General features: G+C 32.6%; 2 protein-coding genes across 6 annotated transcripts; one reads left to right on the top strand and one right to left on the bottom strand.

Moving 5' to 3' along the window:
• The first annotated feature begins 851 nt into the window (after positions 1 to 851).
• LOC120072339 lies at positions 852 to 9,926 on the top strand. 5 transcript variants are annotated; one of them, XM_039024810.1, is made up of 16 exons: positions 855 to 1,060; positions 1,148 to 3,724; positions 3,802 to 3,930; positions 4,021 to 4,212; positions 4,305 to 4,357; positions 4,501 to 4,783; positions 4,917 to 4,989; positions 5,080 to 5,280; positions 5,883 to 5,993; positions 6,550 to 6,746; positions 6,847 to 7,062; positions 7,192 to 7,467; positions 7,565 to 7,712; positions 7,823 to 7,956; positions 8,995 to 9,081; positions 9,200 to 9,926. In XM_039024810.1, the coding sequence occupies exons 2-16, from the start codon at positions 1,157 to 1,159 to the stop codon at positions 9,284 to 9,286; spliced, it is 4,755 nt and encodes a 1,584-aa protein (XP_038880738.1). In that variant the 5' UTR covers positions 855 to 1,060; positions 1,148 to 1,156; the 3' UTR covers positions 9,287 to 9,926. The 5 variants fall into 5 exon arrangements, with proteins under 5 accessions (XP_038880742.1, XP_038880738.1, XP_038880741.1 ...); XM_039024813.1 differs by having other exon boundaries at positions 5,901 to 5,993; XM_039024812.1 differs by having other exon boundaries at positions 5,083 to 5,280.
• Positions 9,927 to 10,061: 135 nt separating this feature from the next.
• LOC120072340 (zinc finger protein BRUTUS-like At1g74770) lies at positions 10,062 to 19,652 on the bottom strand. Its single transcript, XM_039024815.1, has 12 exons — positions 19,097 to 19,652; positions 14,964 to 15,182; positions 14,535 to 14,729; positions 14,196 to 14,455; positions 13,876 to 14,107; positions 11,970 to 13,687; positions 11,607 to 11,816; positions 11,381 to 11,518; positions 11,069 to 11,303; positions 10,922 to 10,981; positions 10,765 to 10,836; positions 10,062 to 10,636 (listed from the first exon to the last, which is right to left on the bottom strand). The coding sequence occupies exons 1-12, from the start codon at positions 19,415 to 19,417 to the stop codon at positions 10,535 to 10,537; spliced, it is 3,762 nt and encodes a 1,253-aa protein (XP_038880743.1). The 5' UTR covers positions 19,418 to 19,652; the 3' UTR covers positions 10,062 to 10,534.
• Between the last annotated feature and the right edge of the window lie 4,865 nt (positions 19,653 to 24,517).

Below are 24,517 nucleotides of genomic sequence, written 5' to 3' on the forward strand. Positions count from 1 at the left end.
ATCGAAGCATTTTTAGACCCAATCTTTATTCACCCAATCTTTCGGATTGTAAATTTATTCAACCAAAATAACCCTTATTAAATATTAAACCCAAACGAACTATAAAGTATTTGGGTAGGATTGGTTCAAGTTATTTATTATTTAAAATTTAATTTTAAAAAGAAGTAACATGTTAATAAGTAAAATAGTTTATTTAATTATTTTTACATAATAAATAAAATTAGCAAATAAGTTTTTTTAACGTAATAAATAAGATTAACAAATCAGTTCTAATTGTTAAAATTTTATTTCTAGAGTGTTAAAAAAATAATTTAAATAATTGGTAGAATTATTTAAAAAACTATGAAACTAAGTAAAATAAAAATAGATATATGTATATATATCGTGTTGGAAGTAAAGAAAAACATACTTTTTAATATTAATAATAAGTTTGAGTTGGATTAGGATATTTTTGGTAAACCGATGAAACAATCCAAACTTTTCATTTATTTGAACCCAATCAACTTAAATAAATGAATAACCCAATCCAAACCTTTTAGGTTGGATTTTATTGATCGGATTTTTAACATTGATTTTAATAAATATGAGTCTTATAAATTAATTTATCTTGTATAACAATAAAAAAATGAAATATTACATGAGAAGAGTCCCATCATTACACATAAAATCAAAATGTCTATATTATTACAAGCATTTTTTCTCCTCATAAATATAATTAGAAATCAGTAGTAGAAATTGTGATTATTTAGACAAAAATAATAATAATAAATAATTAGTTGTGGTTAAGACTAATTAAGTCTTAATTGAGGGGTTTAATCTTAATCCCAGTTCCCCACAGATTTCTCTGCTTAATCCCCGTTCATTACAATTGCTTTTTTGCTCTCTCTCTTCGATATCTCTCTCCCACTCCTCCTTCACCTTTCAAGGAGAGAGACCACTCTACTTCATTCCCCTCCTAATTCATCTTCTTCTCCGGCGACGGCAATCTTTCATCATTAACCGCCACCGGAATCCTTAGGTCGAAGACTGTATCTTCTCCCTATATCCATTTAATCTGAGAGTAAGTTTCTTTTACTCATTCTCGTTAATTCTTGATGTAAGGGTCATATAGTCTTTCCAATAATGCATGTAAATTGGATTGGTGTAGAGTTTCTGGATGGCTCGCAAGAAGAAAAACACTGATCCGCGTTCTAAACAATCTCCGGTGGGTCAAGTAGTCGCCGTTGATGGTCCAAGTGAAGCGAGCGCTGCCGGAAAGAGTTCAACATCTAGTAGTCAGAACCAAAGTAGGATCCAGCCGGTGGTTTTCAAGGAATCGGATGGCCTGTCCTACTCTGCAATTAAACTTGAATGCGAGAAGGCACTTACTGCGCTTCGACGCGGGAACCACACTAAGGCACTTAGGCTTATGAAGGAGTTGAATTCAAGAAATGAGAACTCCGTTCACTCTGCACTGATTCATCGGGTTCAGGGTACTCTTTTTGTGAAAGTAGCGTCGATTATTGATGACCCAAATGCAAAGCAGCGGAATTTGAAGAATGCGATTGAGTCTGCTCGTAAAGCAGTCCAGCTCTCACCAAACTCGATTGAGTTTGCTCATTTCTATGCAAATTTGCTTTACGAGGCTGCAAATGATGCAAAGGAGTACGAAGAGGTGATGCAAGCGTGTGAGCGGGCCCTCGTAATTGAAAATCCAATCGATCCTGCGAAAGAAAGCTTGCAAGAAGAACAGAATCAGAAAATACCTACTGCAGAAGCACGAATTGCACACGTTCAGACTGAATTGAGGCAGTTAATTCAAAAATCAAATATATACTCGATATCTTCTTGGATGAAGAACTTGGGTAACGGGGAGGAAAAGTTATTGATTCCAATTAGAAGAGTGACAGAGGACCCAATGGAGGTGAGGATGGTTCAGGCTAGAAGGGCAAACGAAATAAAAAAAGCAACTAAAACGCCTGAAGAGCGAAGGAAGGAGATTGAAGTTCGAGTTGCTGCTGCAAGGTTGTTGCAACAGAAGTCTGAGGCGCCTCAAATGCAGAACGAAGGAGGTAAAGCTGATCGGATCTCGGATGCCTCTTCAGGGTCTGGTACAAGAGTTGCTGAGCGACGGAAACATGGCAATGTGCGTAAACTTGACTCTTCAGCTGAAAGAAAGAATTGGGTTCGTTCCTTTTGGAATTCCATGAGTACAGAATCAAAGAAAAATTTTCTTAAGATCAAGATTAGTGATCTTGAGACTCATTTTAATTCTTCAAAGGATGCCTCGGCAAATGAAATTATTTCAGAAGCTTTGTCATTCTATGACACCAATAAAACATGGAAATTTTGGGTTTGCTGCAGATGTGATAAGAAATTTGTGGATTCGGAATCCCATATGCACCACGTGGTTCAGGAGCACTTAGGCAGCCTTTTGCCGAAAATGCAATCTATTTTGCCACATAATGTTGATAATGATTGGAGTGAAATGCTTCTTAATTGCTCTTGGAAACCTCTGGATGTTTCAGCTACAGTCAAAATGCTCACAGATCAAACAAAATGTGATTCCGAGTTGGTTGGAGCAGCACAACATCATTCAGAATGTGATGAGTGTTTCAAAGATGCATGGGTTTCTTCTTCAGAGAAGCATGATTATGTGAATAGTTTAAATGAATTCAATCTTTATGAAAAAATTAGCAACAGTGGGTATCCAGTACCTGATAGTTTTCCAGTATCTGATGACTCTGAGCGTGCAAAGCTTCTTGAGAAAATTCAAGCTTTATTTGAGTTACTTATTAAACATAAATATCTTGCTGCAAGCCATCTAAACAAGGTTATACAATTTACAATGGATGAGTTACATAGTCTTGTTTCTGGATCTCATCTTCTAAAGCAAGGTCTGGACCAAACTCCACAGTGTATTTGCTTTCTAGGCACTTCTCAGCTTAGGAAAATCCTCAAGTTTTTGCAAGAATTATCTCAGTCTTGTGGTGTAGGTAGATACTCCGATAGAACTACCGATCAAATTGAAGATTCGAAAATTGACAAACAAGCTATTGATGTTGAAGAGAAAATTGTTCTCAATGGAGATGCGTCACTTCTCCTCCTCAATGAGTGTTTGCTATCATTTGACATCCATGCCAGTGATCAGATTGCAACCACAGATCAGATGCCTCCTGCAAATGAGGGTCATTCTGACGTTGATCCTTTTCTATCCTGGATATACGCAGGTCCCTCTAGTGGGGAACAGTTAGCATCATGGGCACAGACCAAGGAAGAAAAGACACAGCGACGAATGGAAATTTTTCAAACTCTTGAGAAGGAATTTTACCAACTGCAAAGCCTTTGTGAGAGAAAATGTGAGCATTTGAACTATGAGGAAGCACTGCAGTCAGTGGAGGATCTCTGCCTTGAAGAGGGCAAGAAGAGGGAAGCTATAACTGAATCTATCCCCAAGAGTTATGAGTCAGTGCTAAGGAAACGAAGAGAGGAGCTTATCGAGGCTGAAAATGACGCCATGTATATCGGCAGTAGGTTTGAGTTAGATGCTTTAACTAATGTTTTGAAAGAAGCTGAAGCTTTGAATGTTAATCAGCTTGGATATGGGGAGACTTTTGCCAGTGTGCCTTCACAGTTATATGATCTGGAATCTGGTGAAGATGAAGGTTGGAGGGCTAATTTGCATCAAGTTGATACTTGTATAGAAGTTGCAGTAAAGAGACAGAAGGAACAACTATCTATTGAGGTTTATTTATCATTATGGATGCTTTAACTATGAAATTTTGAGAAATTAGCTGTTTGCTCATTTTATTGATCATGCAGATTAGCAAAATTGATGGACGCATCATGCGAAATGTTACTGGAATGCAACAGTTGGAACTTAAGCTCGAGTCTGTTTCAGCACATGATTATCAATCAATATTGTTGCCTCTTGTGAACTCATACTTGAGGGTCTGTATCAAATAGGTTAATATTGACCAATATTTCTTAAGCTTTTTGGGACCAAAATGATGGATTCAAATATCAAACTATAACATGCAGACACATTTAGAAGATTTGGCTGAAAAGGATGTCACGAAGAAGTCTGATGCTGCAAGAGAAGCATTTTTAGCTGAACTGGCACGAGATTCAAAAAAGGGTATCAAAAGTGGAGGTGATAACCCGAGACATGCACATGAAAAGCCGAAGGAAAAGAAAAGGAGCAAGGAGTTTAGGAAAGCCAAGGACTCTAAGGTTGTCTGTCATTTTACCACCTTGATTTTGTTGTTTCTGCAACTTAGTTGTTCTTGGTGACTTGTGCTATTTTAATAATTTTAATTCTTCAGGTGGTCAGTGTTCTTGAGCAGGATTTGCTTCATGATGAGGCTATCGATGGAGGGTAAGTGTTATTGTTGACTTCCCCACTTTCTGGGAACTCTTAATCACTTCTGTGCATTTGTTTTGTAATAAAATCATGTAGGTCTGTAGTCTTCTAGCTAATTTTCTGTTATTGGTGGATGTTTGGTCAATACATTGTTGCAGTCCTTTTCAAGTTCCTCCTGATGGTGATGCGGCAGAGGTGGGCATTGCTGTTATTGAGAATTCGGATGCTTTAAGGCTACAGGAGGAAGAGATAAGACGCAAAATTGAGCTGGAAGCAGATGAAAGAAAGCTAGAAGAGACTTTGGAGTATCAAAGACGAATTGAGAATGAGGCTAAACAAAAGCATCTGGCTGAACTACAAAAGAAATCTGCACAAACAAATCTACAGAAGAATGTTGCCAGTGTTGAGGGTGCTGATGAGCATTTAAAGCCTTCTATGGTGGTAAATGTTCTTTTCTTTGTCATTCTTCTCCTTTTGGTTATTTAAATGAATTATGAACCTTCCTAGTTCTGCATGTACCCAAAGTACAGAATTGATAAAATAATTAAGAGGAGCTTATAAATTGCTATTTTAGGATCAATTGGCAGAAAATGAATCGATTCCTGACTTGTCTAGGAATTGTCCTGCAACGGCGAATGCTTCTTCAGGTGATGATATGATTAGTGATATGCGTTGATGGAAAGTTACTTGGAAGCAAGATGCTGTGGTTCTTAGTGTTGGATTCTCTTTTTCTTCAGCAGGTGCATCCAATGTAGAAATTCCAGGGAATAGCCTGCCATCTTCTGATAGGAGGAAGGGGAGGAGAGGCAGACGACATAAGGTTTCAATGAAACCGGTAGATGGATATCAACCTTCACAATCTGATAAGAAAAATGTAGCCTTTGACAACCAATTGAATGAGCAAGTTAGGCATCATGACAATCTCCTAGTAGATAGTGGTGAGTGCATATTCTATTTTGAAGTTCAATATTTATATTCAACTCATTGATAAATGGGGACGGTGAATGATGGACATCTTGGATTTTATTTCTTTTAAATGATTGATGCAGACTAATCTGGGTGTGGAAGTAGAAACTGTTAATAATCAAAATTCGGTTTCACTGACCAAAGGCCACAAGTTAGAATGTTCTGTTTTCTCTTGTATTTTTTTTCCCTTTAAGGTCTATTTGGAACAAAAGGTATAGGTTATTCCCCTTAGGAACTCATTTGGAAAGAAAGATATAGGTTATTCCTATGAAGGTCTAATTTGGAATGGAAGACATAGGATTCTAATTGGTAGGAGTTTTTTCCCCAAAACAAATTTCGTCGATTAAATAAAAAATTCTTTCATTCAGGTCTATAGTCAATTACACCTTCCATGATATATTTGTATAAGTTGTATTCTCTTGTTCACTCGTTGAAGATATTGAACGTATTAAATATTTAATTTTTCCATTTATAACTCAACCAATTTCATGCCTATGCAAATCTAAATCTGCAACGTGAAATCAATGTTCATTTTAGACTGGACTTACATTATCGTGTGCTCTGATTCAATCAGTTCATCCACTTTTTGAAGATAATAGTACAAAGACTTTGAGACAACAACATGCAGAGGATGATGAGGAAAGATTTCAAGCTGACCTTAAGAAGGCTGTACGCCAGAGCCTTGGTTAGGTTCCCCTCGTGTCTTTTCTGTTTTTGCTTTTAGATGCACTCTTATGGTTTTAATTTGGTTAATCTGTATTTGGCAGGGAAAATTGTTAAAAAAAAGGCACATTTCTTTTACGGGATGCTTTATTATTATTATTGTTTTTTTTTTTTGTTGACAATTTTTGCCCATAGATTTGCTCATATGTTTTTGTATGTAATAGAGCTCCATTGGCTGTCAAACATGTTTTGATGAGATGGAACCATGTTTTTTCCTTCTTGTTTTTTGTATTTTGTTTTTAGCAATCTTTTAGTTTCCGTCTCATGATTCTATATGATTTTATATAGTTCATTGGATTCAGGATATGATTGTCTCGAAATGTCGCATTATAAATTTGTAATAACTAAATAAAGCCATATAAGGTAATGTACTTTTTTATGTCAATTTTTAATCTGCTTTGACCTGGATGAATCAATAGATTTCTAGAGGTTTCCTGCATTTATGGGCTCTTGTTTCTGTTTCCTTTTCTGTATAGTAGTTACAATATTATCTAACTGTATTTCTAATGTTTTCTCAGATGCATTTCAAGAACAGCAGAAATTGCCCTCGATTTCAAGTTCCAAGACACCATTGATCAGTTGCGGTGAAGTAGATAGTAGTGATCTTGCATCAAATGAATTCAATGTAGACAATGTGCAGGGAGCAGATATTTATGGTACAGGACTTAAGAATGAAGTTGGTGAATATAATTGCTTCCTGAATGTGATTATTCAGGTGAGTGCATGACAGAAGAAGGTTATACTTCAGTTTGCAGTTTGCTAGTTCTTTGTTCTGCTTTCTGCATATTGAGTCTAAAGTGTTGTCTTATTCTCAGTCCTTATGGCATTTAAGACGGTTTCGAGAAGAGTTCCTGAGAAGATCTATGACTGAGCATGTTCATGTTGGGGATCCCTGTGTTGTCTGTGCATTATATGAAATCTTCACTGCCTTGAGCATGGCATCGGCAGATGCTAGAAGAGAAGCAGTTGCCCCCACTTCTTTGAGAATAGCACTAAGCACTCTTTGTCCAGATAGTAATTTTTTCCAAGAGGTAGTTTTGCATACCTCTGTCCCTGGTTTTTGATGCCTACCACTTAAAATGAAGAAAGTGATTCTACTCTACTTAACTTCTTGCAGTAATTATGAGCAAATCTACCACTAATTTTTGGTGCTTATTTAGGGCCAGATGAATGATGCGTCTGAAGTGCTAGCAGTCATATTTGATTGCTTACACCAGTCATTGACTCCTAGTTCAAGCATTTCTGATACAGAATCAGTAGAAAGCAATTGCATGGGGTCGTGGGACTGTGCAAGTGACACTTGTTTGGTACATTCCATCTTTGGCATGGACATTTTTGAACGAATGAATTGCTATAGTTGTGGCCTGGAATCTAGACATCTGAAGTACACTTCCTTCTTTCACAATATAAATGCCAGTGCCCTTCGAACAATGAAGGTAGTAGAATCCGCCTTTCCCTTGTGTTGAAGATCGTAGTTTTAAGGACAGTATTCTTTTCTAGTATTCCTCTTATTCAATTTTCTTCACTATCCAGGTTATGTGCACAGAAAGCTCCTTTGATGAACTTCTAAATGTTGTTGAAATGAATCATCAGCTAGCTTGTGATTTGGATGTTGGTGGTTGTGGAAAGCTCAATTACATTCATCACTTTCTCTCTGCACCACCACATGTGTTTACAACAGGTATTCTAAATAATTTTCATCCGACTCCTACTCACCCTGCTTCCCTCCCTCCCATTACCCGTCATTCCTTATTCATGATGTTTTACCTGTATATAATTTTGTCATTGTAGTCTTGGGCTGGCAGAACACTTGTGAGAGCGCTGATGACATAACGGCGACATTAGCTGCTCTGAGTACTGAGATAGATATCAGTGTTCTTTATCGGGGTCTAGATCCAAAGAATACTCATAATTTGGTATCAGTGGTATGTACTATTCTTTCTTAATTTATATGTGTATGTACTCTTAGGTTGGAGCTTATTTTAACATGTCAAAATTGTTTTACTGGGAGGTTATTTCGTTGAGTGGTTTGGCGAATTTTCATGGGTATGGAATTTAATTCCTTATGCATCATGACCGTGGATTTTGAGGATACCTAATAGTCATTGATATTTAAAACATGTCAACCATGGTTTCGAGTAATTCTAGGCATTCATGAACATTTGGAACACCCGGGCTTCTTCTTCTTCTTCTTTTTTTAATGAGGATATTCATGATGATTTTTGTTACCAGTTTTTCCCTTGTCTGTTTACTACTTTCCTGTTGAGGTGAGCATGGATTCTGCTCAAATTTGATGCAATTGAATTTTATTATTATTCTTTATGTTGATTTATGCCTTAATATTTGATTTTATTAGCTCTAATGATAATGTAATTATTTTTGTAGGATTCTTTCATTCTATGTGATTAGGTCTGCATTCTATTTAACTTAGGGCTTTGTACTATTCTAAAAATAAGAAAGTGAGGAATAATTCAATGATATTCCAACTTTGCCACACTTTCTTACTTTGTCTAAACTAGTAATATTATTTGTAACTCGTTTATCTATATTTTGTTTTTCATCAAGCATATTTTGCCCACAAAAAACAATAATCTAGCATCTTCAGAGATCCTAAATACACCAAACACAGCTATCTCACAGTTTAAGATGGTTAAAAGTTTATTATTATGCATGACACGATCTGCTCTAACAACTCTTAATACTTGAATCAGATGACCTTTTGGGGTTTTAATGTAAGGTCACATTTGGATGCTAATTTTGGTGCAAGGCCTTAAATTAATCATCTATAAGCACAGCCATTGTCTTGCTAAGAAATCAACATTGTCTTCTTAAGTAATGTACCGGCGCTTCTTGAGTAGATGTTTGTTCGTATATCATCTTTAAACATGTTGGTTCATTATGGATTTGCCGAAAGATGGAGTATTCAGTTCTCAGTTCTCTGATATGTGCGTCCAATTTTGTAGGTTTGCTATTATGGACAACACTATCATTGTTTTGCCTACAGTCACGAGAAGAAATGCTGGTTAAAGTATGATGATAGAACTGTTAAGGTAAGTTCTTATCTTCCCCTACTTCCATGCACCCCCCCCCCCCCCCCCCCCTCTTTTGGTGTGGGTGTGGGGGTTCTTCTTCCTTTCATGTGACATAAGCTGTGCTCATCATACCTAGGTAATTGGCGGCTGGCCTGATGTTCTTACCATGTGCGAAAAAGGACATTTGCAGCCTCAGGTTCTTTTCTTTGAAGCTGTAAATTAGCGATATTGGAACTGTTTCATTAGCCATACTGGTGGGACGTGGTTTACATTTGATTTCTGCCTCGGCAAGTTGTTTATAGGGAAGACTTGCCATGTACATCCACAGAATTCAGACAGTGCGTGTAATATTGGTTTCAAAAGAAAATTTTTGATCGGATCATAGCATAAATCTCTGAGTTTTCTGATACAATCAACGAATTTTTGGAGAAGATCTGGTCCTCGAGGAGAATATTGTAAGTAAGATAGGTTTTCTTCTAAATTGAGGGAGCCAGATGATTGGAGAGCCAAAAGTTAGATAGACCACCCAGGTTTCTGCCTCTGGAATTCCTTCTTGGTTTTGATCCTTTAGATAAGGTTGTCAGAGAAGGTAAGAAACAATACTAAATGGGTGATTTTTTGTGATATCTTACCTAGGATGTTATAGCTGTATCATAAGATGTCAAGTTGTTGAGAAGACCAACATAGCGAACAGTTAAGACAGTCTAGTTAGAGATAATGCTAGATGTTTTTCATCTTCATTTACTTTTCTGCAGTTTTAGGTGCTGTATAGTTCCAATTAAAATCACTTAGGATGTTATACACTCAATATTTTGTCATCCAAATTTCAAAGAATCAATATGAATCAGTCTTCAAGTTCCCTATTCTGCATTTGGTGTTATTTGGATTTATTTAATATCTTACATCTTCTCTGTTTACTGATACAATAAATCTCGTCAATTATTTCAAGTTGTAGTCGATGCATACCTCTGTAGTGGATGAGAACAAATCATAGCGAAACTTGAGGTTTTATTTATTAACTTAGAAGCAATTTCATTGATATTAGTTGACTGCTTATGAGTGTAAGATTTGGGTGACTGCTTATGAGTGTAAGATTTGGGGCTTGCAAAAATGAATGACTCAACAAACTTGTTAGCAGCCTGTCATTGCTAGCCAAGTCTTTATTTCAGATTTATGTATCCAAGCAAATTGATGATTTATATGTGCTTCAGCCTTCAACAAACGTCCTTGTAATGCATAATGCTTGTACTTTTGTCAATATATGGAAAACTTCATTTTTAGAGACTATACATTGAGACAAAAGCTATAGATTTGTACTTCAAAAATTTGCAACTCCACCCCATCTCTATGGATGGTTTGCACATGACAAGCAGGCCATGTTTTATTTCCATTCAATTTGTTTCACTCAGCACAAGCTCATCCTTCTATAAATGTGCTTGGAAAGAATCGATCTATTCAAAATCCAGTGGAATTACAAAACCCTAGTATTATATGAACCACAACAGGGACATTTATGGTACAACCAGTGGAATGGTGCTGTTCCACGCTTCTCACAGTCATTACACAATATGACCTGCAATTTCATTTACCTATCAGTACACGTTTTAAGGAAACGTTTAAATGCATGAAATTCACTGAAAAAGAAAACTCCAGAGCTAATTTTTAGGTCCCATTCGTATCAGTTATCAATTAAAGACGAACCTGAGTTTTTCCAGAATACTCTTCTGGAATTTTCTCTTCAGCCAACAATGCGTCCAACATCTCAAAGTACACCTGCATGACAGTGTAATTAAGCTAACATAACCAAACAGTTGACCATTTATTTACAAAACTTCCTAAGCTGTAGCTTATAACCAACCTGCATGTCTCCCAGCGACTTGCTACAGATAGGGCAGGTATAATGAGTGTAGGTGTATTCCTAAGTGCAGCAGAATGTCGTTAGAGCAAGATTATTATACGTTTCATCGTGCAACATTTAACTGTTCGATAGAACAAGAAAACCTACCTGGAAACATGCTGAATGCATCAAATGGCCACATGGAAGGGACTTGACTGGAAGGGTGGAAGTGAAGATGTATTCATGGCAAATAGGGCAGTTGTCTTCAAGGCACTTCTCTCTGCATACATGGACTGAAAGTGCCCGAGACATACAAGCGTTGCAGTTCATGCAATGGAAGTAGTCAATGCCCAATCCCTTCCCGACTCGACATAGGTTGCAGTATGGACAGTGGTAGATATCTCTATTCAACAAAAACTTAAAAGCTTCAATAATCTATAATACCGAACAAAATGAATCGTATCATTGAGATAAACTTACCTTGAATCGTCGAATAGTTTGCAGATCTTGCAGAAGTATTTTCCCATGGACAAATTACCACAAGAGAGAGTTGAACATGTCTTGCCAATTGGCTGAACTACCAAGCAGTTCATGCACATCATCTTTGTGATGGATTTTCTGTACATGAATGTCAAAATGATAGAATGTAAGAACCTCTTTACTTAAAGATATAAGTAGCAGACCGAGATCATATAGATCGTGTAACCTGTCCAGTGAGTGATCGGTAGCCTCGTCGTGACAATGTATGCATGTATATAGTTGGTTGCAACACGGAGCTAGAAGCTTGCAGTTTCTTTTGTAATGTTTGCAGCCAAATTCTTTCTTCAAGGAATCCCTATATGATGGATACTGACCAGCAAATCCTTGGCTTTCTGTTATTGTCTCTAATTGTGAATGGTTCTTTGCAATCCAACGGCTGAGACAAAATAAAATAAAAATGTGAACTTGAAGTCAAATTCATCAGCAGATAAAAGCATAAAAGCTGATTGTAAATTGAATAAAATTTGAGACCATGGGAGAACTTGGTGTATTTAGTTATGCTATGGTTGAATGAATACTTCTTACCAACCTCATTAGCAAATTCTGTATCAAGTGGGATTTACTTTTGGAGTCTAAGGACGAGTCTCTTGATACCCTTCTTATTACAGCCTCCAGATCTTCTTGACTAATTGTAAGAAGGTGATCATGTTGGCTTGATTTCTTACCTTCTTCAGGTCGTTCTGTTTCAGTCACATGTTCTGCGGTTGCATCGGTATCCCTATCGCCAACCCCATGAGAAACAAGTTTTGTAGATTCTTCAAATGTTTCATTATGTTGGCTGTCATCAAAATCTTTTACATCATTCAAATTGAACATTTCTGTCTTGTTGGCATCGGTAACATGACACTGATGTTCCTTCTGTGCTGAGCTGATGGTTTTTCCAAAAAGATTTCCTTCACATACATCCGTTACTTCCTTGGATAGATATTTTGAGATGATTTCCAAAGGATCTAAAGTCAATGGAGGAGTAATAGTTTTCACCTCGACTGCCACCTGCTCATGGTCATAACCTTCCCACCACTCTTTTAACCATTCATTGAACATAGTATTTCTTGTTACCTTGTGGAACATAGACATCATGTCATGTTGATCAGAAGGTTTTAAATATGCCATTTGCCAAGGTATCATATCTTGCAATATTTCGGCTTTTGTTCTACCAAATATTGCTCCAATAAGCGTTTCTTGTTCGTCGATCGTAAAGAATTCTCTGAACAAGGACCAAAGCTCAATTTCTTCACGATCGACGTGGTCAGAGAGTGACTTGTGCAAAGATTTGCACAAATCATGGAGTTCCAAACACAGCTGCCGGTGACAAAACATTTTCCTATCAGCATTGACATAAAAAATTGAAGAGTGCAATTCAGACATTTCATTAAGAATGAAGGATATTTTATTGAATTGGTGTACTTCCAGTTTATGATCAATAGTGTAAGAGTAGCTAATGTTTTGAAACTTTCCCTTCTTCTCCAAAGCTGGAAAAGCAATCTGGTCCTCAGCATCTGTATGGATCTGATATAAAAATTTCACCATTTGGAACCGCCTTTGAAACTCTGCCAAGATCCCAACATGTTCAACCAGTTTAGCTGAACCAAGAACAAAGTAATCCAATTCTTTCTTGAGAGCTTTGTGGAAGAAGAAAATGAGGTCGATTGGTTTTGGCTGACTAAAAGCGGAATGTGGGCGTTCTTCGTAAAGATGTTTAGTATAAGGACACGGTACCTTCACTGTTCCTGGAAAATGTATTTGCAGATTGATTCCACTAGAATAAGATGTTCCATATACTGAAGCAGTGCAAGAAACACTTGGAGAAGAATTTGACACAAAGCTCTTATCCTTGTTGGTAGAATGTAATCCAATTTCCTCAGAGTTTGACCCCTTATAAGATCGAGCATTTAAGCTCGAGGATGAAGTTCCAGCAACTTCCTTCATTTGTTCCACATTTTTATGCAAAAAATAGCTTCTGGTCTTGAAAATTTTCTGCAAATCTTGTCCAAATTGTTCGACTGAGGTTTTTCCCGAGTAGCCAATTCGAAACCAATCATGCAAGAGGGCGACAAGTGCATTGTTAACCCGAAAATCTCCCTGTGATTTGGTGTGAAGTACAGATCTCAATTCTTCCTCAGTTAGATGAGCTGAAAACCAAGTAATAATACACTTCAAGAGCCCAAGTGGCAAGGTACGGAGGCTCATATACAGGAGTTGTTGCTGTGTTTTGTGGCTGCAGCTCTTTCTAATCACTGGAAGCACCTGACAAATAGCTTTTAAGAGTCAAAAGGCAATTAAAAGGCTTGCAGCTTATTCATTTTGGAAAGTTGAAATCTTATAGGCAATATAACTGCAAGTTAGCAGCATCAAAACTGAATTAAAGCCATTGATCAATGTTCATTATTTTTGTAAAACCCAAAAAAAATAAGTGACAAATGAAAAGTTCATACCTTTGTTTCTTGAAAAGTGAACTGTTTGCTGACTCGTACGACAAACAACTCCATGTCCCAGCACAATTTTTCCAAAAAATTGCTCAAAGGTATGGTATCTTGAGCACCATTCTGCAGCAACTGCTGTAAGCCTTCTATATGACCATCACTAAGAAACGATTGGTCAGAGACGATTAAGCAGACGTCAGAATGTTGATTGAACACAGGATGAAAGAATTTCTCTGATGCCTTTCTGTGAATCAGAAAGCCTCATAAGCAACATACAAAAATAGTTTGATTCTGATTGAGTATGAAAGTGCTTGAAAGACAATTTTAGTTACCGGTAAAAAAGAATTACATCAGCCAAGAACTTTATTTGGACAAGCAAGGAATCAAGGTTAGAAAGAGCTGTTGAAGTGAAACTCTTTACTTGAAATAGGCATTTCAATACTTCTTTCAAATCCTTCATAATGGCACCATGCCAGAGATGGAGGCTATCAACAGGGCTCTGTCCATTTTCCTGAGATGAATGCAACTTTATATCTTCTGCTTCTACATCTCTCCAAGGTTTCTCAGTGCTGCCAAGCCAAGACATTATCACCTTCACAAAGAAATATTAGCTTTGTTATTATTGATGCTTTTCGGTAGCAGCGACATCGAAAACTCGGTTCACAGGCTACCTCTTGCAGAAGTTTCTCGTTCGGCACTACATCTCTTAGGCAGTTTACGACTTCTGATTGTTGCTCTGATGGAAGAAAAGACATCATCCATGGCAGAAGCTCCTCCAGTAGTATCATTGGTACACTGCAAATGAATTGCCACACAAGCGACGCTTGTTCTTTTGCGGAGAATTCCTTCATCAGCAATGGAAAAACCTGCAAAGCATTGTATATGTATCGATGAATACTGACTACATTAGAAACTAAGTATGAGTTCTTTCGAATCAATGCAGACCTTGGTTTTTTTATTTCAACATGTGAGGTTCAAGGATTTGAACCTCTTGATGGACGGTACATGCCTTAACCAATTGAGCTATGTTTAATTTGACTTCTAAGCCTTGGGTTTTTGTCTTAAAGTTTGGAACATAAAAGAGAGAGGAATTAGAATACCTGTTCTTCTTCTTTGATCATATGCTGGCAAATGGTGGTTTGAATAGTGCCCAAACAGAAAACCAGTTCTTGAAATGGCTTTGAGATATCTTTGTTTTCTCCATTGATTTCTTCACAGTATTCAGAAATGGAAGTGAAGAGGCCATCCAAGCTTTCATGCTCCAAATAATATGTGGAGATGACATTTTTTGTGTGTAGATCAAGAGCTGGGAATACAACCTGCCATTTAATGATCATTTCATCGGTTGTAAGTTAGATCATATTTTCCCCTTTTTTGGAAAACTTAGCCAAATTTTAATGGCAGAAAAGATGATTTGAGAACTACTTTTTGTAAAGTTTCAAGAATTTGATAAGAATTCTAAAAAGGTCTTTAAATAAAGAAATGGTTGGTAAATAAACTATTTAAAAAAATAAAGAGTTATTAAACAGTCATAAAATGTTGCTTTCATATAAAATCACATAATGATTCACAACTTTGGTTTTACTAGCTCCATAAATTAATTGAAAAGGAACATGTAAAGTACATATCTATTAAATTTTGTCAATGAAATTGGTCTATTCTTCTGTTCTTTTGTACATCAAATTTGAATATCTTCAATTTTAAGCTATTAGAATAATTAATTGGAGTTGAATAATACTTATGATTATTGAGAATCTTCTACAAATCATCCTTAAGAATTTGACTGTTATCTCCCTATATATACATATATATATTTTTAAAAAGGTCTATTTCTCTATCTTCTCTCATGGGAGTCAAATTTGTAATGGTGGTTAATAAAAGTTCTCAAATTTGTAACCTCAGGTTTTCATTAAGCACTGGTACTATTCATCATAATTACCGACCCTAACTCTTTTTTAGTATGACAAATAAGGATATGAAAATTTGAGTCCCCAACTTTCGTTATATACCAATTAAGGATAAATTAGGAAGTACAAATATTTCTAATTATACAGAGAATCGGTATTAGATACGGATATACGTGGCAGATATGTATTTGATACGTGATTTGAAGTATCTGATTTTTTAATTTTTAAATACGCGTATTGCTTTCAGATACGCGAAGGGGATACGTGAATTAATTTTTTGTTTCAAATTTAAGCCCAACCATTTAAAAAGCCTAACCTATAACCCATTTTATTTTAGTGCATGTTTAGGAGTAATTTTAAAATCATCAAAAATCACTTTTTTCTTTTTTAAAATCACTCAAAAACACAATTTTAATTACTCAAAATTAATTTAATTTTCAATTTTACACTTTTAGATGCAATTTTCATATCATTAAAATTAGTTTTGAAGAATTAAACATGTTTCACAGTGATTTTAAAAATGACAAAAGTGATTTCAACAATTTTTAAATTACTTCCAAACATAAAAGTTCATTTAAATTGAGCAATCCAAAACAATAAAAATTAAAAATGATAAAACATAAAAAATAAAAATTAAAAAAAATTAAAAAAAACCCGAAACTTAATTAAATCTTTATTCTTCCCTTATCTCTCACTATTTAAATCATGATTCACACCTCCTTTATCCTCAACTTCATTATTCAATCTCCATTTTCTACTTCTTTCCTACCGTCTACTCTAGTCACTTAACAATCATTCGATGTTACTGGATCTTTTTTCAAGTTTTCACTCTCTTCTTGAATCTATTATAATTTAACTTAAAATATGTATTATAGCAATTAATTAGACATTTAATAATATATATATATATATATATATATTTATTATATATATATATATATTTTCAACGTATCTGTATCTTAATTTTTTAGAATTAACGTATCGTTGTATGTATCTGTATCAATGTAACTGTATCTATGTCTGTGCTTCTTAGAGGGTAAGTTATAGCTTGAATGAAATTGCTAATATTATGGGAATATTATACTCCCTTCCATTTAATATTGACGCATCTCTAGATGATATATTACTATCAATACTTCATAATTCTTACATGATTTTTTAATGGGCAAGCAAAAGAATGAATGTAGTATGGAAAAAATTTCATAGCATGGAATCTATATAGATCTTTAATGACAATAATCTACAATTATATTTCTCTACGAAAATGAATTTTTCATCGATAAAAAATGTTAATTATTTAATAATGTAAAAAACACTGATTATTACTTTCAATTGTTTAATCACCGTTTTTTATTTTTTGTATATCTTAATCTTTTACAGAATAAAATTCTATTATAATCTGTAATGATTAATAATAAAATAATAATGAGAATATACATTCTTTTAATTTTTATCTAAATGTTATTAAAGATATAAATCCCTCCAATATACAATAGCATAAACGTTGATAACTAATTTTTGTTTGAAAATCATTTTGTTTTCTTGTTACCATTTTTTGCTATATGATTTTTAAAATTTTCAATTTTGAAAATATAAAAAACAGGTTTAAGATTTTTTTTTTTCAGGAAGTAGTTTGAAAAACATATATTGAGTAGAGATAGCAAGATAAAATAATTCATAAGTAAAATATTATATATTTTAATTTCTAGTTTAAAATTAAAAGAAAATTAAAAGCTAAATGGTTATCTAACCAGACTAAAAATATTGTTTTAATAAATATTTTTTTTACTCTATACTTTTTAGAAAATTAAAGAAGCTTGTTAAATTTTTGGGCAATTTATATTTTAAATTGAGAGTATATAGATTAAAATTCATAATTTATCGATTTAAATGGTAAATTTTCATAATTAAATCAATTTAGACCATTTAATCAATAATATTATTAAAAAAATAGAGTCAAATGAGAAAATGAAAGACCACTCCAATTAATGAAAAATATTATTATCCTTTTGATTCGCGCATATTAATTCATGCATTTAGAAATCTTATAAACATTTAGAAACGTTATATACTATGTGAAAATTACAAATTAATAGTTTTAAAACAAAATAATTGAAATTTTTTTATATAAAGAACATTTTGATCCTAATGTTTTTTTTTTTTTTTTTTTTGAGTTAAGTCGGTAGAGATTCGAATCTCTAAACTCTTCAATCAAAAGTATATGTGTTATTCGAATTGGGCTATGATAATATTAGTCTCATAATTTTATAACTAATTATGCAATTTATTCAAAAAAAAATTGCATAGTTTTATAATTTTTAAAGAAAAAATTTACAAAGAAAAATGACACTTTGAATTTCCTATTATTGTAGTTTTTAACCAACTAAAATTTTAAATAAGTAACCATTAAACTTTTATTAATATTTTTATCACTTAGACTCCATTTGATAATCATTTTGTTTTTAAAAATTAAATTTACAGGTACTACTTTCTCCTTCAAATTTCTTCCTTTTTTAATCAATTTTTCACCAATAATTTAAAAAATCAAGTCAAAATTTGAAAATTAAAAAAATGTAGCTTTCAAAATATTGTTTTTATTTTTGAAATTTGAGTGAGAATTCGTACTTAAAAATGAGGTAAATCATTGTAAGAAATGTTGATGAAATAGATTTAAATTTTTTATAAAAAAAAACCAAAACCAAATAATTATCAAACATGGTGTTAATCTTCTTCCACGCATTTCATTGTTCCAACTTCCACGTGGCTCCATTATATGTCCACATTATTAGCATACTAACTCACACTAATTAATACGTTTTTCTTACATAATTGCAAAACAACTCCCCATTAATTAAAATAATTATTCCTTTTTAAGTTCCTTCACTAGACATTTCAACTGTATCTGCGCTAAAATTTAGACCAATCTTTTTATATATAAGGAAAAAAAAATGCAAATGAATGATTCCTCCATTTTCTCACGTCCTGCTAAAAAGTCAACTCGATGAATTCATAAAACTAGCCAAAACCAACTTAAATAGCCACATAATTTGCATACATTTTTTTTGCTCACAATATTTGTACTAATTTTTTTTAAAAAAATCAAAACGATAATGTAATTGTTTTTAAACTTATATAAATGTTACAATTTATATAGTTATTAAGTTTGAAGGTCCAATTTAATCCAATTTTAATAATAATATAATTTTGAGGATTTAATTTATAATGGCAAGGGGTAATTTTTACCATTTACATTTTTTGTTTGTGAATAATAAAGCGGCGTCGTTTCATTCATACAGATGTCAAATACAACCGAAGGAATCAGTTACCTCATCCTCAGCAGCGCAATGATACTTATAAGCAAGTTTGAGAAACTCAACTCTCCGAATCAATCCCGACACAAACTCGCCATCGTAACCGCCACTCTCCGCCGCCGCCAACGTCACGCGCCGTAAATCCGCGAGCTCCAATCGAAGTGCTCTGTGGAATTTAATTAGCAGGAGAATTGGAGCCTCCGTGAGGGGAACACTAGCGAGTCCGGAATCGGAATAGTAATAATCATGGGCCGCTTGCGGCGGCGTGGACGGCGAATCATGATGTAGTTTAGAGTTGGAGGAGGAATCAGAAGAGTCGGCGGCGACGCCGTCCATACAAGGAAGAAGAAGAAGATGGGGCGAAGGGGACGCCCATGAAAGAAGAGGAGGAGAGATTTGGCATCCGGAAGGAAGGAAGGGAGAGAATGGGGAGAGGGTTTTGAAGGAAGGAATCTGATCAAAGTCTTCTTCTCTCTCTGATCTGTGCAGTGAAATTAAACTAATTTTTTAAAACGGAGTTTTGCAAGTTTTTTTAATCGGAACTTTGATCGCTTCGAAAATGGATTGGTTGCCCAGGGAAAGTGAGTGATTGAGACGTTGTACCTAAATCCTCCCAACGGTTAAACCCCCATTTTCCTTCTGTTTTTTTTTTTCTCCTTGTGCTTTTGTAGAAAAAAAAACTTTCGAAAGGATCAAGTAATAGAGTTCGCTCGAGTACTATATTGTTCGATAAACTTATTTTAGATTACATATATTAAAACATTTAAATAAAAAATTGAAAGTAGGAACTATAAAATATGCGTTAATAGATTTAGAAAAAAACCCCACCAAAGATTCAACTTTAGATGAAAGATAAGATTGCATTTTTTATATTAATAAAAAAATTCATATACGTGTATATATATATATATATAATATCATCACTTCAGGACGAGTGCTCTTTAAGATTTGTATAATGTGGTCATTAGACGTTCAAAAGCATCTTTAATAGGTTTTAACCTTCAATTATACGTCTATCTAACAACTTATTTACATTTCTAAAGTTAATTAATCTATTAGATGTAAATTTAAATTTTGTGTAGTAGAATTTTAAACTCTAAATCATGTATCAAATAGATTATTGAGATTTTAGAAATATCAAAATTTATAGATTAATTTTATACTTTTTTTAGTACAATGGGAATATGTCAAATGAGTTATACTTATTTTGATACTAAATTTGTAATATTGAAACTTGACGAAGGAATATATAGAAAGCATATTGAAACTTTTAAAATTTGAAATTGTAGTAGTGAGAAGATAAATTAAAATTAAAATTTTTTTAGAAGCTTAATTAAGTTTGTAGTTGAATCGAGTAGTTACTAAAATCAGCCCCATGAAAATTCGTTAATAAAATAAATCTGCCACGACAAATCATTATTTCCTTATATATGTTACCGAAGGGCCAAGGTAAACCTTACATCCACATAGCGCATGAAAATCCCTAACACTCAAACGCATACCTACTATGTTATTTAATGACTAAACAACTATTATTTAATATAAAATTATACCTCAACTTTTCCTTCTCTCTATATATAATTGATTTCAAATGTTTGATAATAGTTTCATTTTCAAAATGTTCTTCTCAAATTTTATTTACTACAAATAAAATTTAATATAGTCAAATATTATTTTAAAAACAAAACGAAAGATTTTGAAATAAGAATGAATGTCTCATCTGATAATTATTTGAATTTTTAAAAACTAAGTTTAATTTCGATCAATTTCTTAAAATAATTGTCTATCTTTTTTAAGTAAGAGAGAGAATCTTAAGTCAAATTTCAAAAAGAGAATTTTGAAAATAGACATTGATAGACTTTTATTTTTATAGAAATAGTTAAAAAAAAAAAAAAAAAAAAACACTGACATTGATAAACTTCTATCGACCCCTATTAATGATAGATTTATATCAGTTTCTATCACCGATAGTATCAATAAAAGATTTCTATTAGTTTTTATTAGTCTCTATCAAATTTCTATCCGTTTGTATCATTGATAAACTTCTATCATTTTTTATCAATGATAGATTTCTGTCAATTTTTATCCCTGATAGACTATCACAACTATAATTAAATTTTATTATTTGAATAAATATTTTTTTTTTATTTTTCTATTTTTAAAAATCCCCGACATCTAATGTGTATTTTAAAAGGCCATCACTTCTCATTTTTTGTACTATTGATTTTTTTAATTATATTTTATTTTACGTTTGAATCAGAACGGTGGTTTGACTAGGTAATTTTTGTAAGATCTAACTTATTTTTTAAATACATATTTATATATTGTATCATTTTTATTATATAATAAATAGCTAAACTCAAAGTAAAACATTTTAATTTACCTCAATTTTTATGTTTGTTCCTTCTGAATATTTTAAAATTTTTCATATGCTTATGTACATTTATTCATACAAAATTTATTGGGTCAATTACGTTTATATTCTTTAAAATTTGACCTTCACATTTCTTTGGCTTATAACTTTTCTTTATTAAATTTAAAATATTAAACGATATATACGTCAGATTAAAAAGTAAGCTTTGATTTTTTTTTAATTTGTGTTAATTTCATTTGTTAAAAATGAAAATAAAAAATAAAAAATAATCTGTCTCCCTCCATCTCCATTTCCACTTCCCCATACCCTCCCCCGACTCTTCGCATTACAGATCTTGGTCAAGGATTTAAAAATTTCTAACTTAAAAAAAAAAATAGAAATAGAAAAAAGAAAAATCTAACTTATATATAAAATATGAACTGCGTAATAATTCATAATTTAATTAGTCTATTTTTAAATCACAATATAAGTTTAAGAAAAGTAAATTCTATTCAAATAATGAAAACGAAAACGTTGATGTTCCCTAATCGCACACCAACGTAGAGAGGAGAGGATTATATCATCAAGTTTAATCGTCATAATTTAGGCTTGATTTTAATTTAATTCTTATATGGTTTAAAGTTATTTTTTCCCTTACGACCATCCGAAAGGGTGGATTTTCTCTCTTACTTTAAATATTTTTATTTTATTTGTTTTCCTTTTTTGATATTGTTTAATTTACACTTTTTTTTATCAATATATTTAAATTAAATTTATAATTGACATATATAATTAATTTTATTAATAATAATGTTAATAAAAGAAAAGGCACTTTTGAAACATATATAGTTAATTTTATTAATATTAATTTTGTATTAAAAATTGATAATATAAATGTGTGATATAAAAAAATTAATTGATAGTAAATAAATTAACTTCACATAGTTATTTTGCTTGTTTAAGTATATACTTAACTAATTTTAATTGATAAGCAATTATGATAACATTTTCACACGCAACCAAATACAGTAATTCTTAATTTTCAGGTAGATATATTATTCTTAGACATTCTTAATTTTAGGACATCTACAAAACCTTAAACTAAACGACCTCTAATAATTCTATTGGTTTTTAGCTCTTATCCTATTTTGTATTATACAAAACCTTTTTTTTAATTATTTTTATTTTTATTCTACCCCGAAATTTAGTACAATAACTTCGGTTATACAAACTCATTGTGAAATAAATTGATGAATATAAAATTGTGTAATGTGTGCACGCATGTATTTTTTTTTTTAATATGTAGGTCGAGAGGATCAAACCTATTATCTTAAGATTAAGATTGATAGTACATGTTTCATGATTGTTGAGCTATGTTAATTTTAATTTCGAACGTATTATTATAATACCAGGAAAAGTGTGTATCTTAATATATAAACTAAATTAATCTTTTTAGGATTACTATGATTAAATTAACATAAAAATAAATTACATAGATCAAACTGAAACCAAATATTATACTAAAGTTTAATTTTTTTTATTGTTAATAAATAGTTTCCTTTCAACAATTACTCTATCATAGTTTAATTAATCATGAAATTAGATATATAAAAAAAAAAATTAATATTAAATATTACTTCAATTCCAATTACCATCTAGCTAAAAGATCACTTCCATATTTGAACATGCATGAATGTGCCTTTTCGAAATATATATAATTTTGAGTTGGACGTGTTTTGGGGCACTGTTTTTAATTAACTAACAAATGGAACCGACCGAACCTACCCCAACCAATACATTATTATCTTTCAAGTTAAGCTAAGCCTTGATTTAATCATTTAAAAAATGAATTAATCTAATTAATCAGGCATCTAAGTTTGATAAGGAATAAAATGTGGAAAACCACGTGCGAGAGAAGCGCGTGGAGTTCATGTTGTCAATCATTCGGGGGTTTGTTGGACGTAGACTTTTATTTAACGTTATTAATTAACAAAAAATAAATAGAATAAACAAATATTGTCGGAGGAAAACTGAAAAGGGCTTAGTTCATGCCGTCCGTACCTTGTCATCACGTGCGGGAGGCCACGTCAGTCTTTGTCCAGATTTGACTGCGTGTGGCGGGAATGGCCTCATTCGTGCTTTGCGCGTGCCTCCACGTGCCTCGCCTCCCATTTTCATTTCTATAATATTTTTTTGCCTATAAATTAATCGTGTTACTTCTCTAAAGTGTGCTTAGCTCATTTTTTGTTTATTCAATTAACAAATATGAAATTAAGAATACATTTTTTATATTATATATTTTCGAATATGTATTTCAATTCTGCAAAATCAAAATAATTTTACGTGATTGAATTAATCATTGATATTAAATAAAAACAATTTCGGGCTTTGATTAGATCCGGCCACTGGCCCATCGGGTCAAGTGCATTGGACAAAGCCCATTTATATGTCCAATCCAAACCCGTTTCAGTCTCTATTGGGCTCAATTGTGATAACTTACTTGAGTTCTGTACGGTTAGACTGACGTGGATTTCCACATGGATGATGAGGTAGAGAGTTGTTTAATTACATTATTAAAATTATTTTCCTACTATTATTCTATATTTATCATTAAAAAAAAAATTAAAAAAAAAAAACTTCATCATTGTTGAACCCTTATATCAATTGTTGGTTGTTGTTTTAAACATTAAAAAAAACAAAAACCACTCACTCAAATCGTTAGATTTTTGTGATCTTTTAAATGATATTTTTAGTCTTTTTTATAACATTTTTTTTCTTGTTTTACCTTACATATTTTCTATTTTCTTAAAAAATTAATATATGTATAGATTTGATAACAATTTTTGGTTCTCATTTCTTTGAAAAAAAACATTATATTGTTAGATAATTATTTCTTGTTTATCGTTTATTTTTTTAAAAAAAAACTAAGAATAAGAATATATTTAATTATTTATATTTCTTGTTACTTAAAAAAAAAAAAAGACATAAACATGATATTGTTTTGATAATTATTTTTCGTGTTCTCGTTTCTTGAATTTATTTTCTTACTTTATTAAGAAAATACAATAAATATTAAAAACAAA

The sequence above is a fragment of the Benincasa hispida genome, chromosome 2, assembly GCF_009727055.1.
Source record: "Benincasa hispida cultivar B227 chromosome 2, ASM972705v1, whole genome shotgun sequence".
Taxonomy (NCBI): domain Eukaryota; kingdom Viridiplantae; phylum Streptophyta; class Magnoliopsida; order Cucurbitales; family Cucurbitaceae; genus Benincasa; species Benincasa hispida.

Coding starts and splice junctions, on each gene's coding strand:
- LOC120072339 (XM_039024810.1), top strand. CDS start 1,157: ATGGCTCGCAAGAAGAAAAACACTGATCCGCGTTCTAAACAATCTCCG. Junction 4,358..4,500: donor GATGAGGCTATCGATGGAGG/GTAAGTGTTATT, acceptor ACATTGTTGCAG/TCCTTTTCAAGTTCCTCCTG. Junction 7,713..7,822: donor ACCACATGTGTTTACAACAG/GTATTCTAAATA, acceptor TTGTCATTGTAG/TCTTGGGCTGGCAGAACACT.
- LOC120072340 (XM_039024815.1), bottom strand. CDS start 19,417: ATGGACGGCGTCGCCGCCGACTCTTCTGATTCCTCCTCCAACTCTAAA. Junction 14,108..14,195: donor GATGTAATTCTTTTTTACCG/GTAACTAAAATT, acceptor TCTGATTCACAG/AAAGGCATCAGAGAAATTCT. Junction 10,837..10,921: donor AGTCGCTGGGAGACATGCAG/GTTGGTTATAAG, acceptor ACTGTCATGCAG/GTGTACTTTGAGATGTTGGA.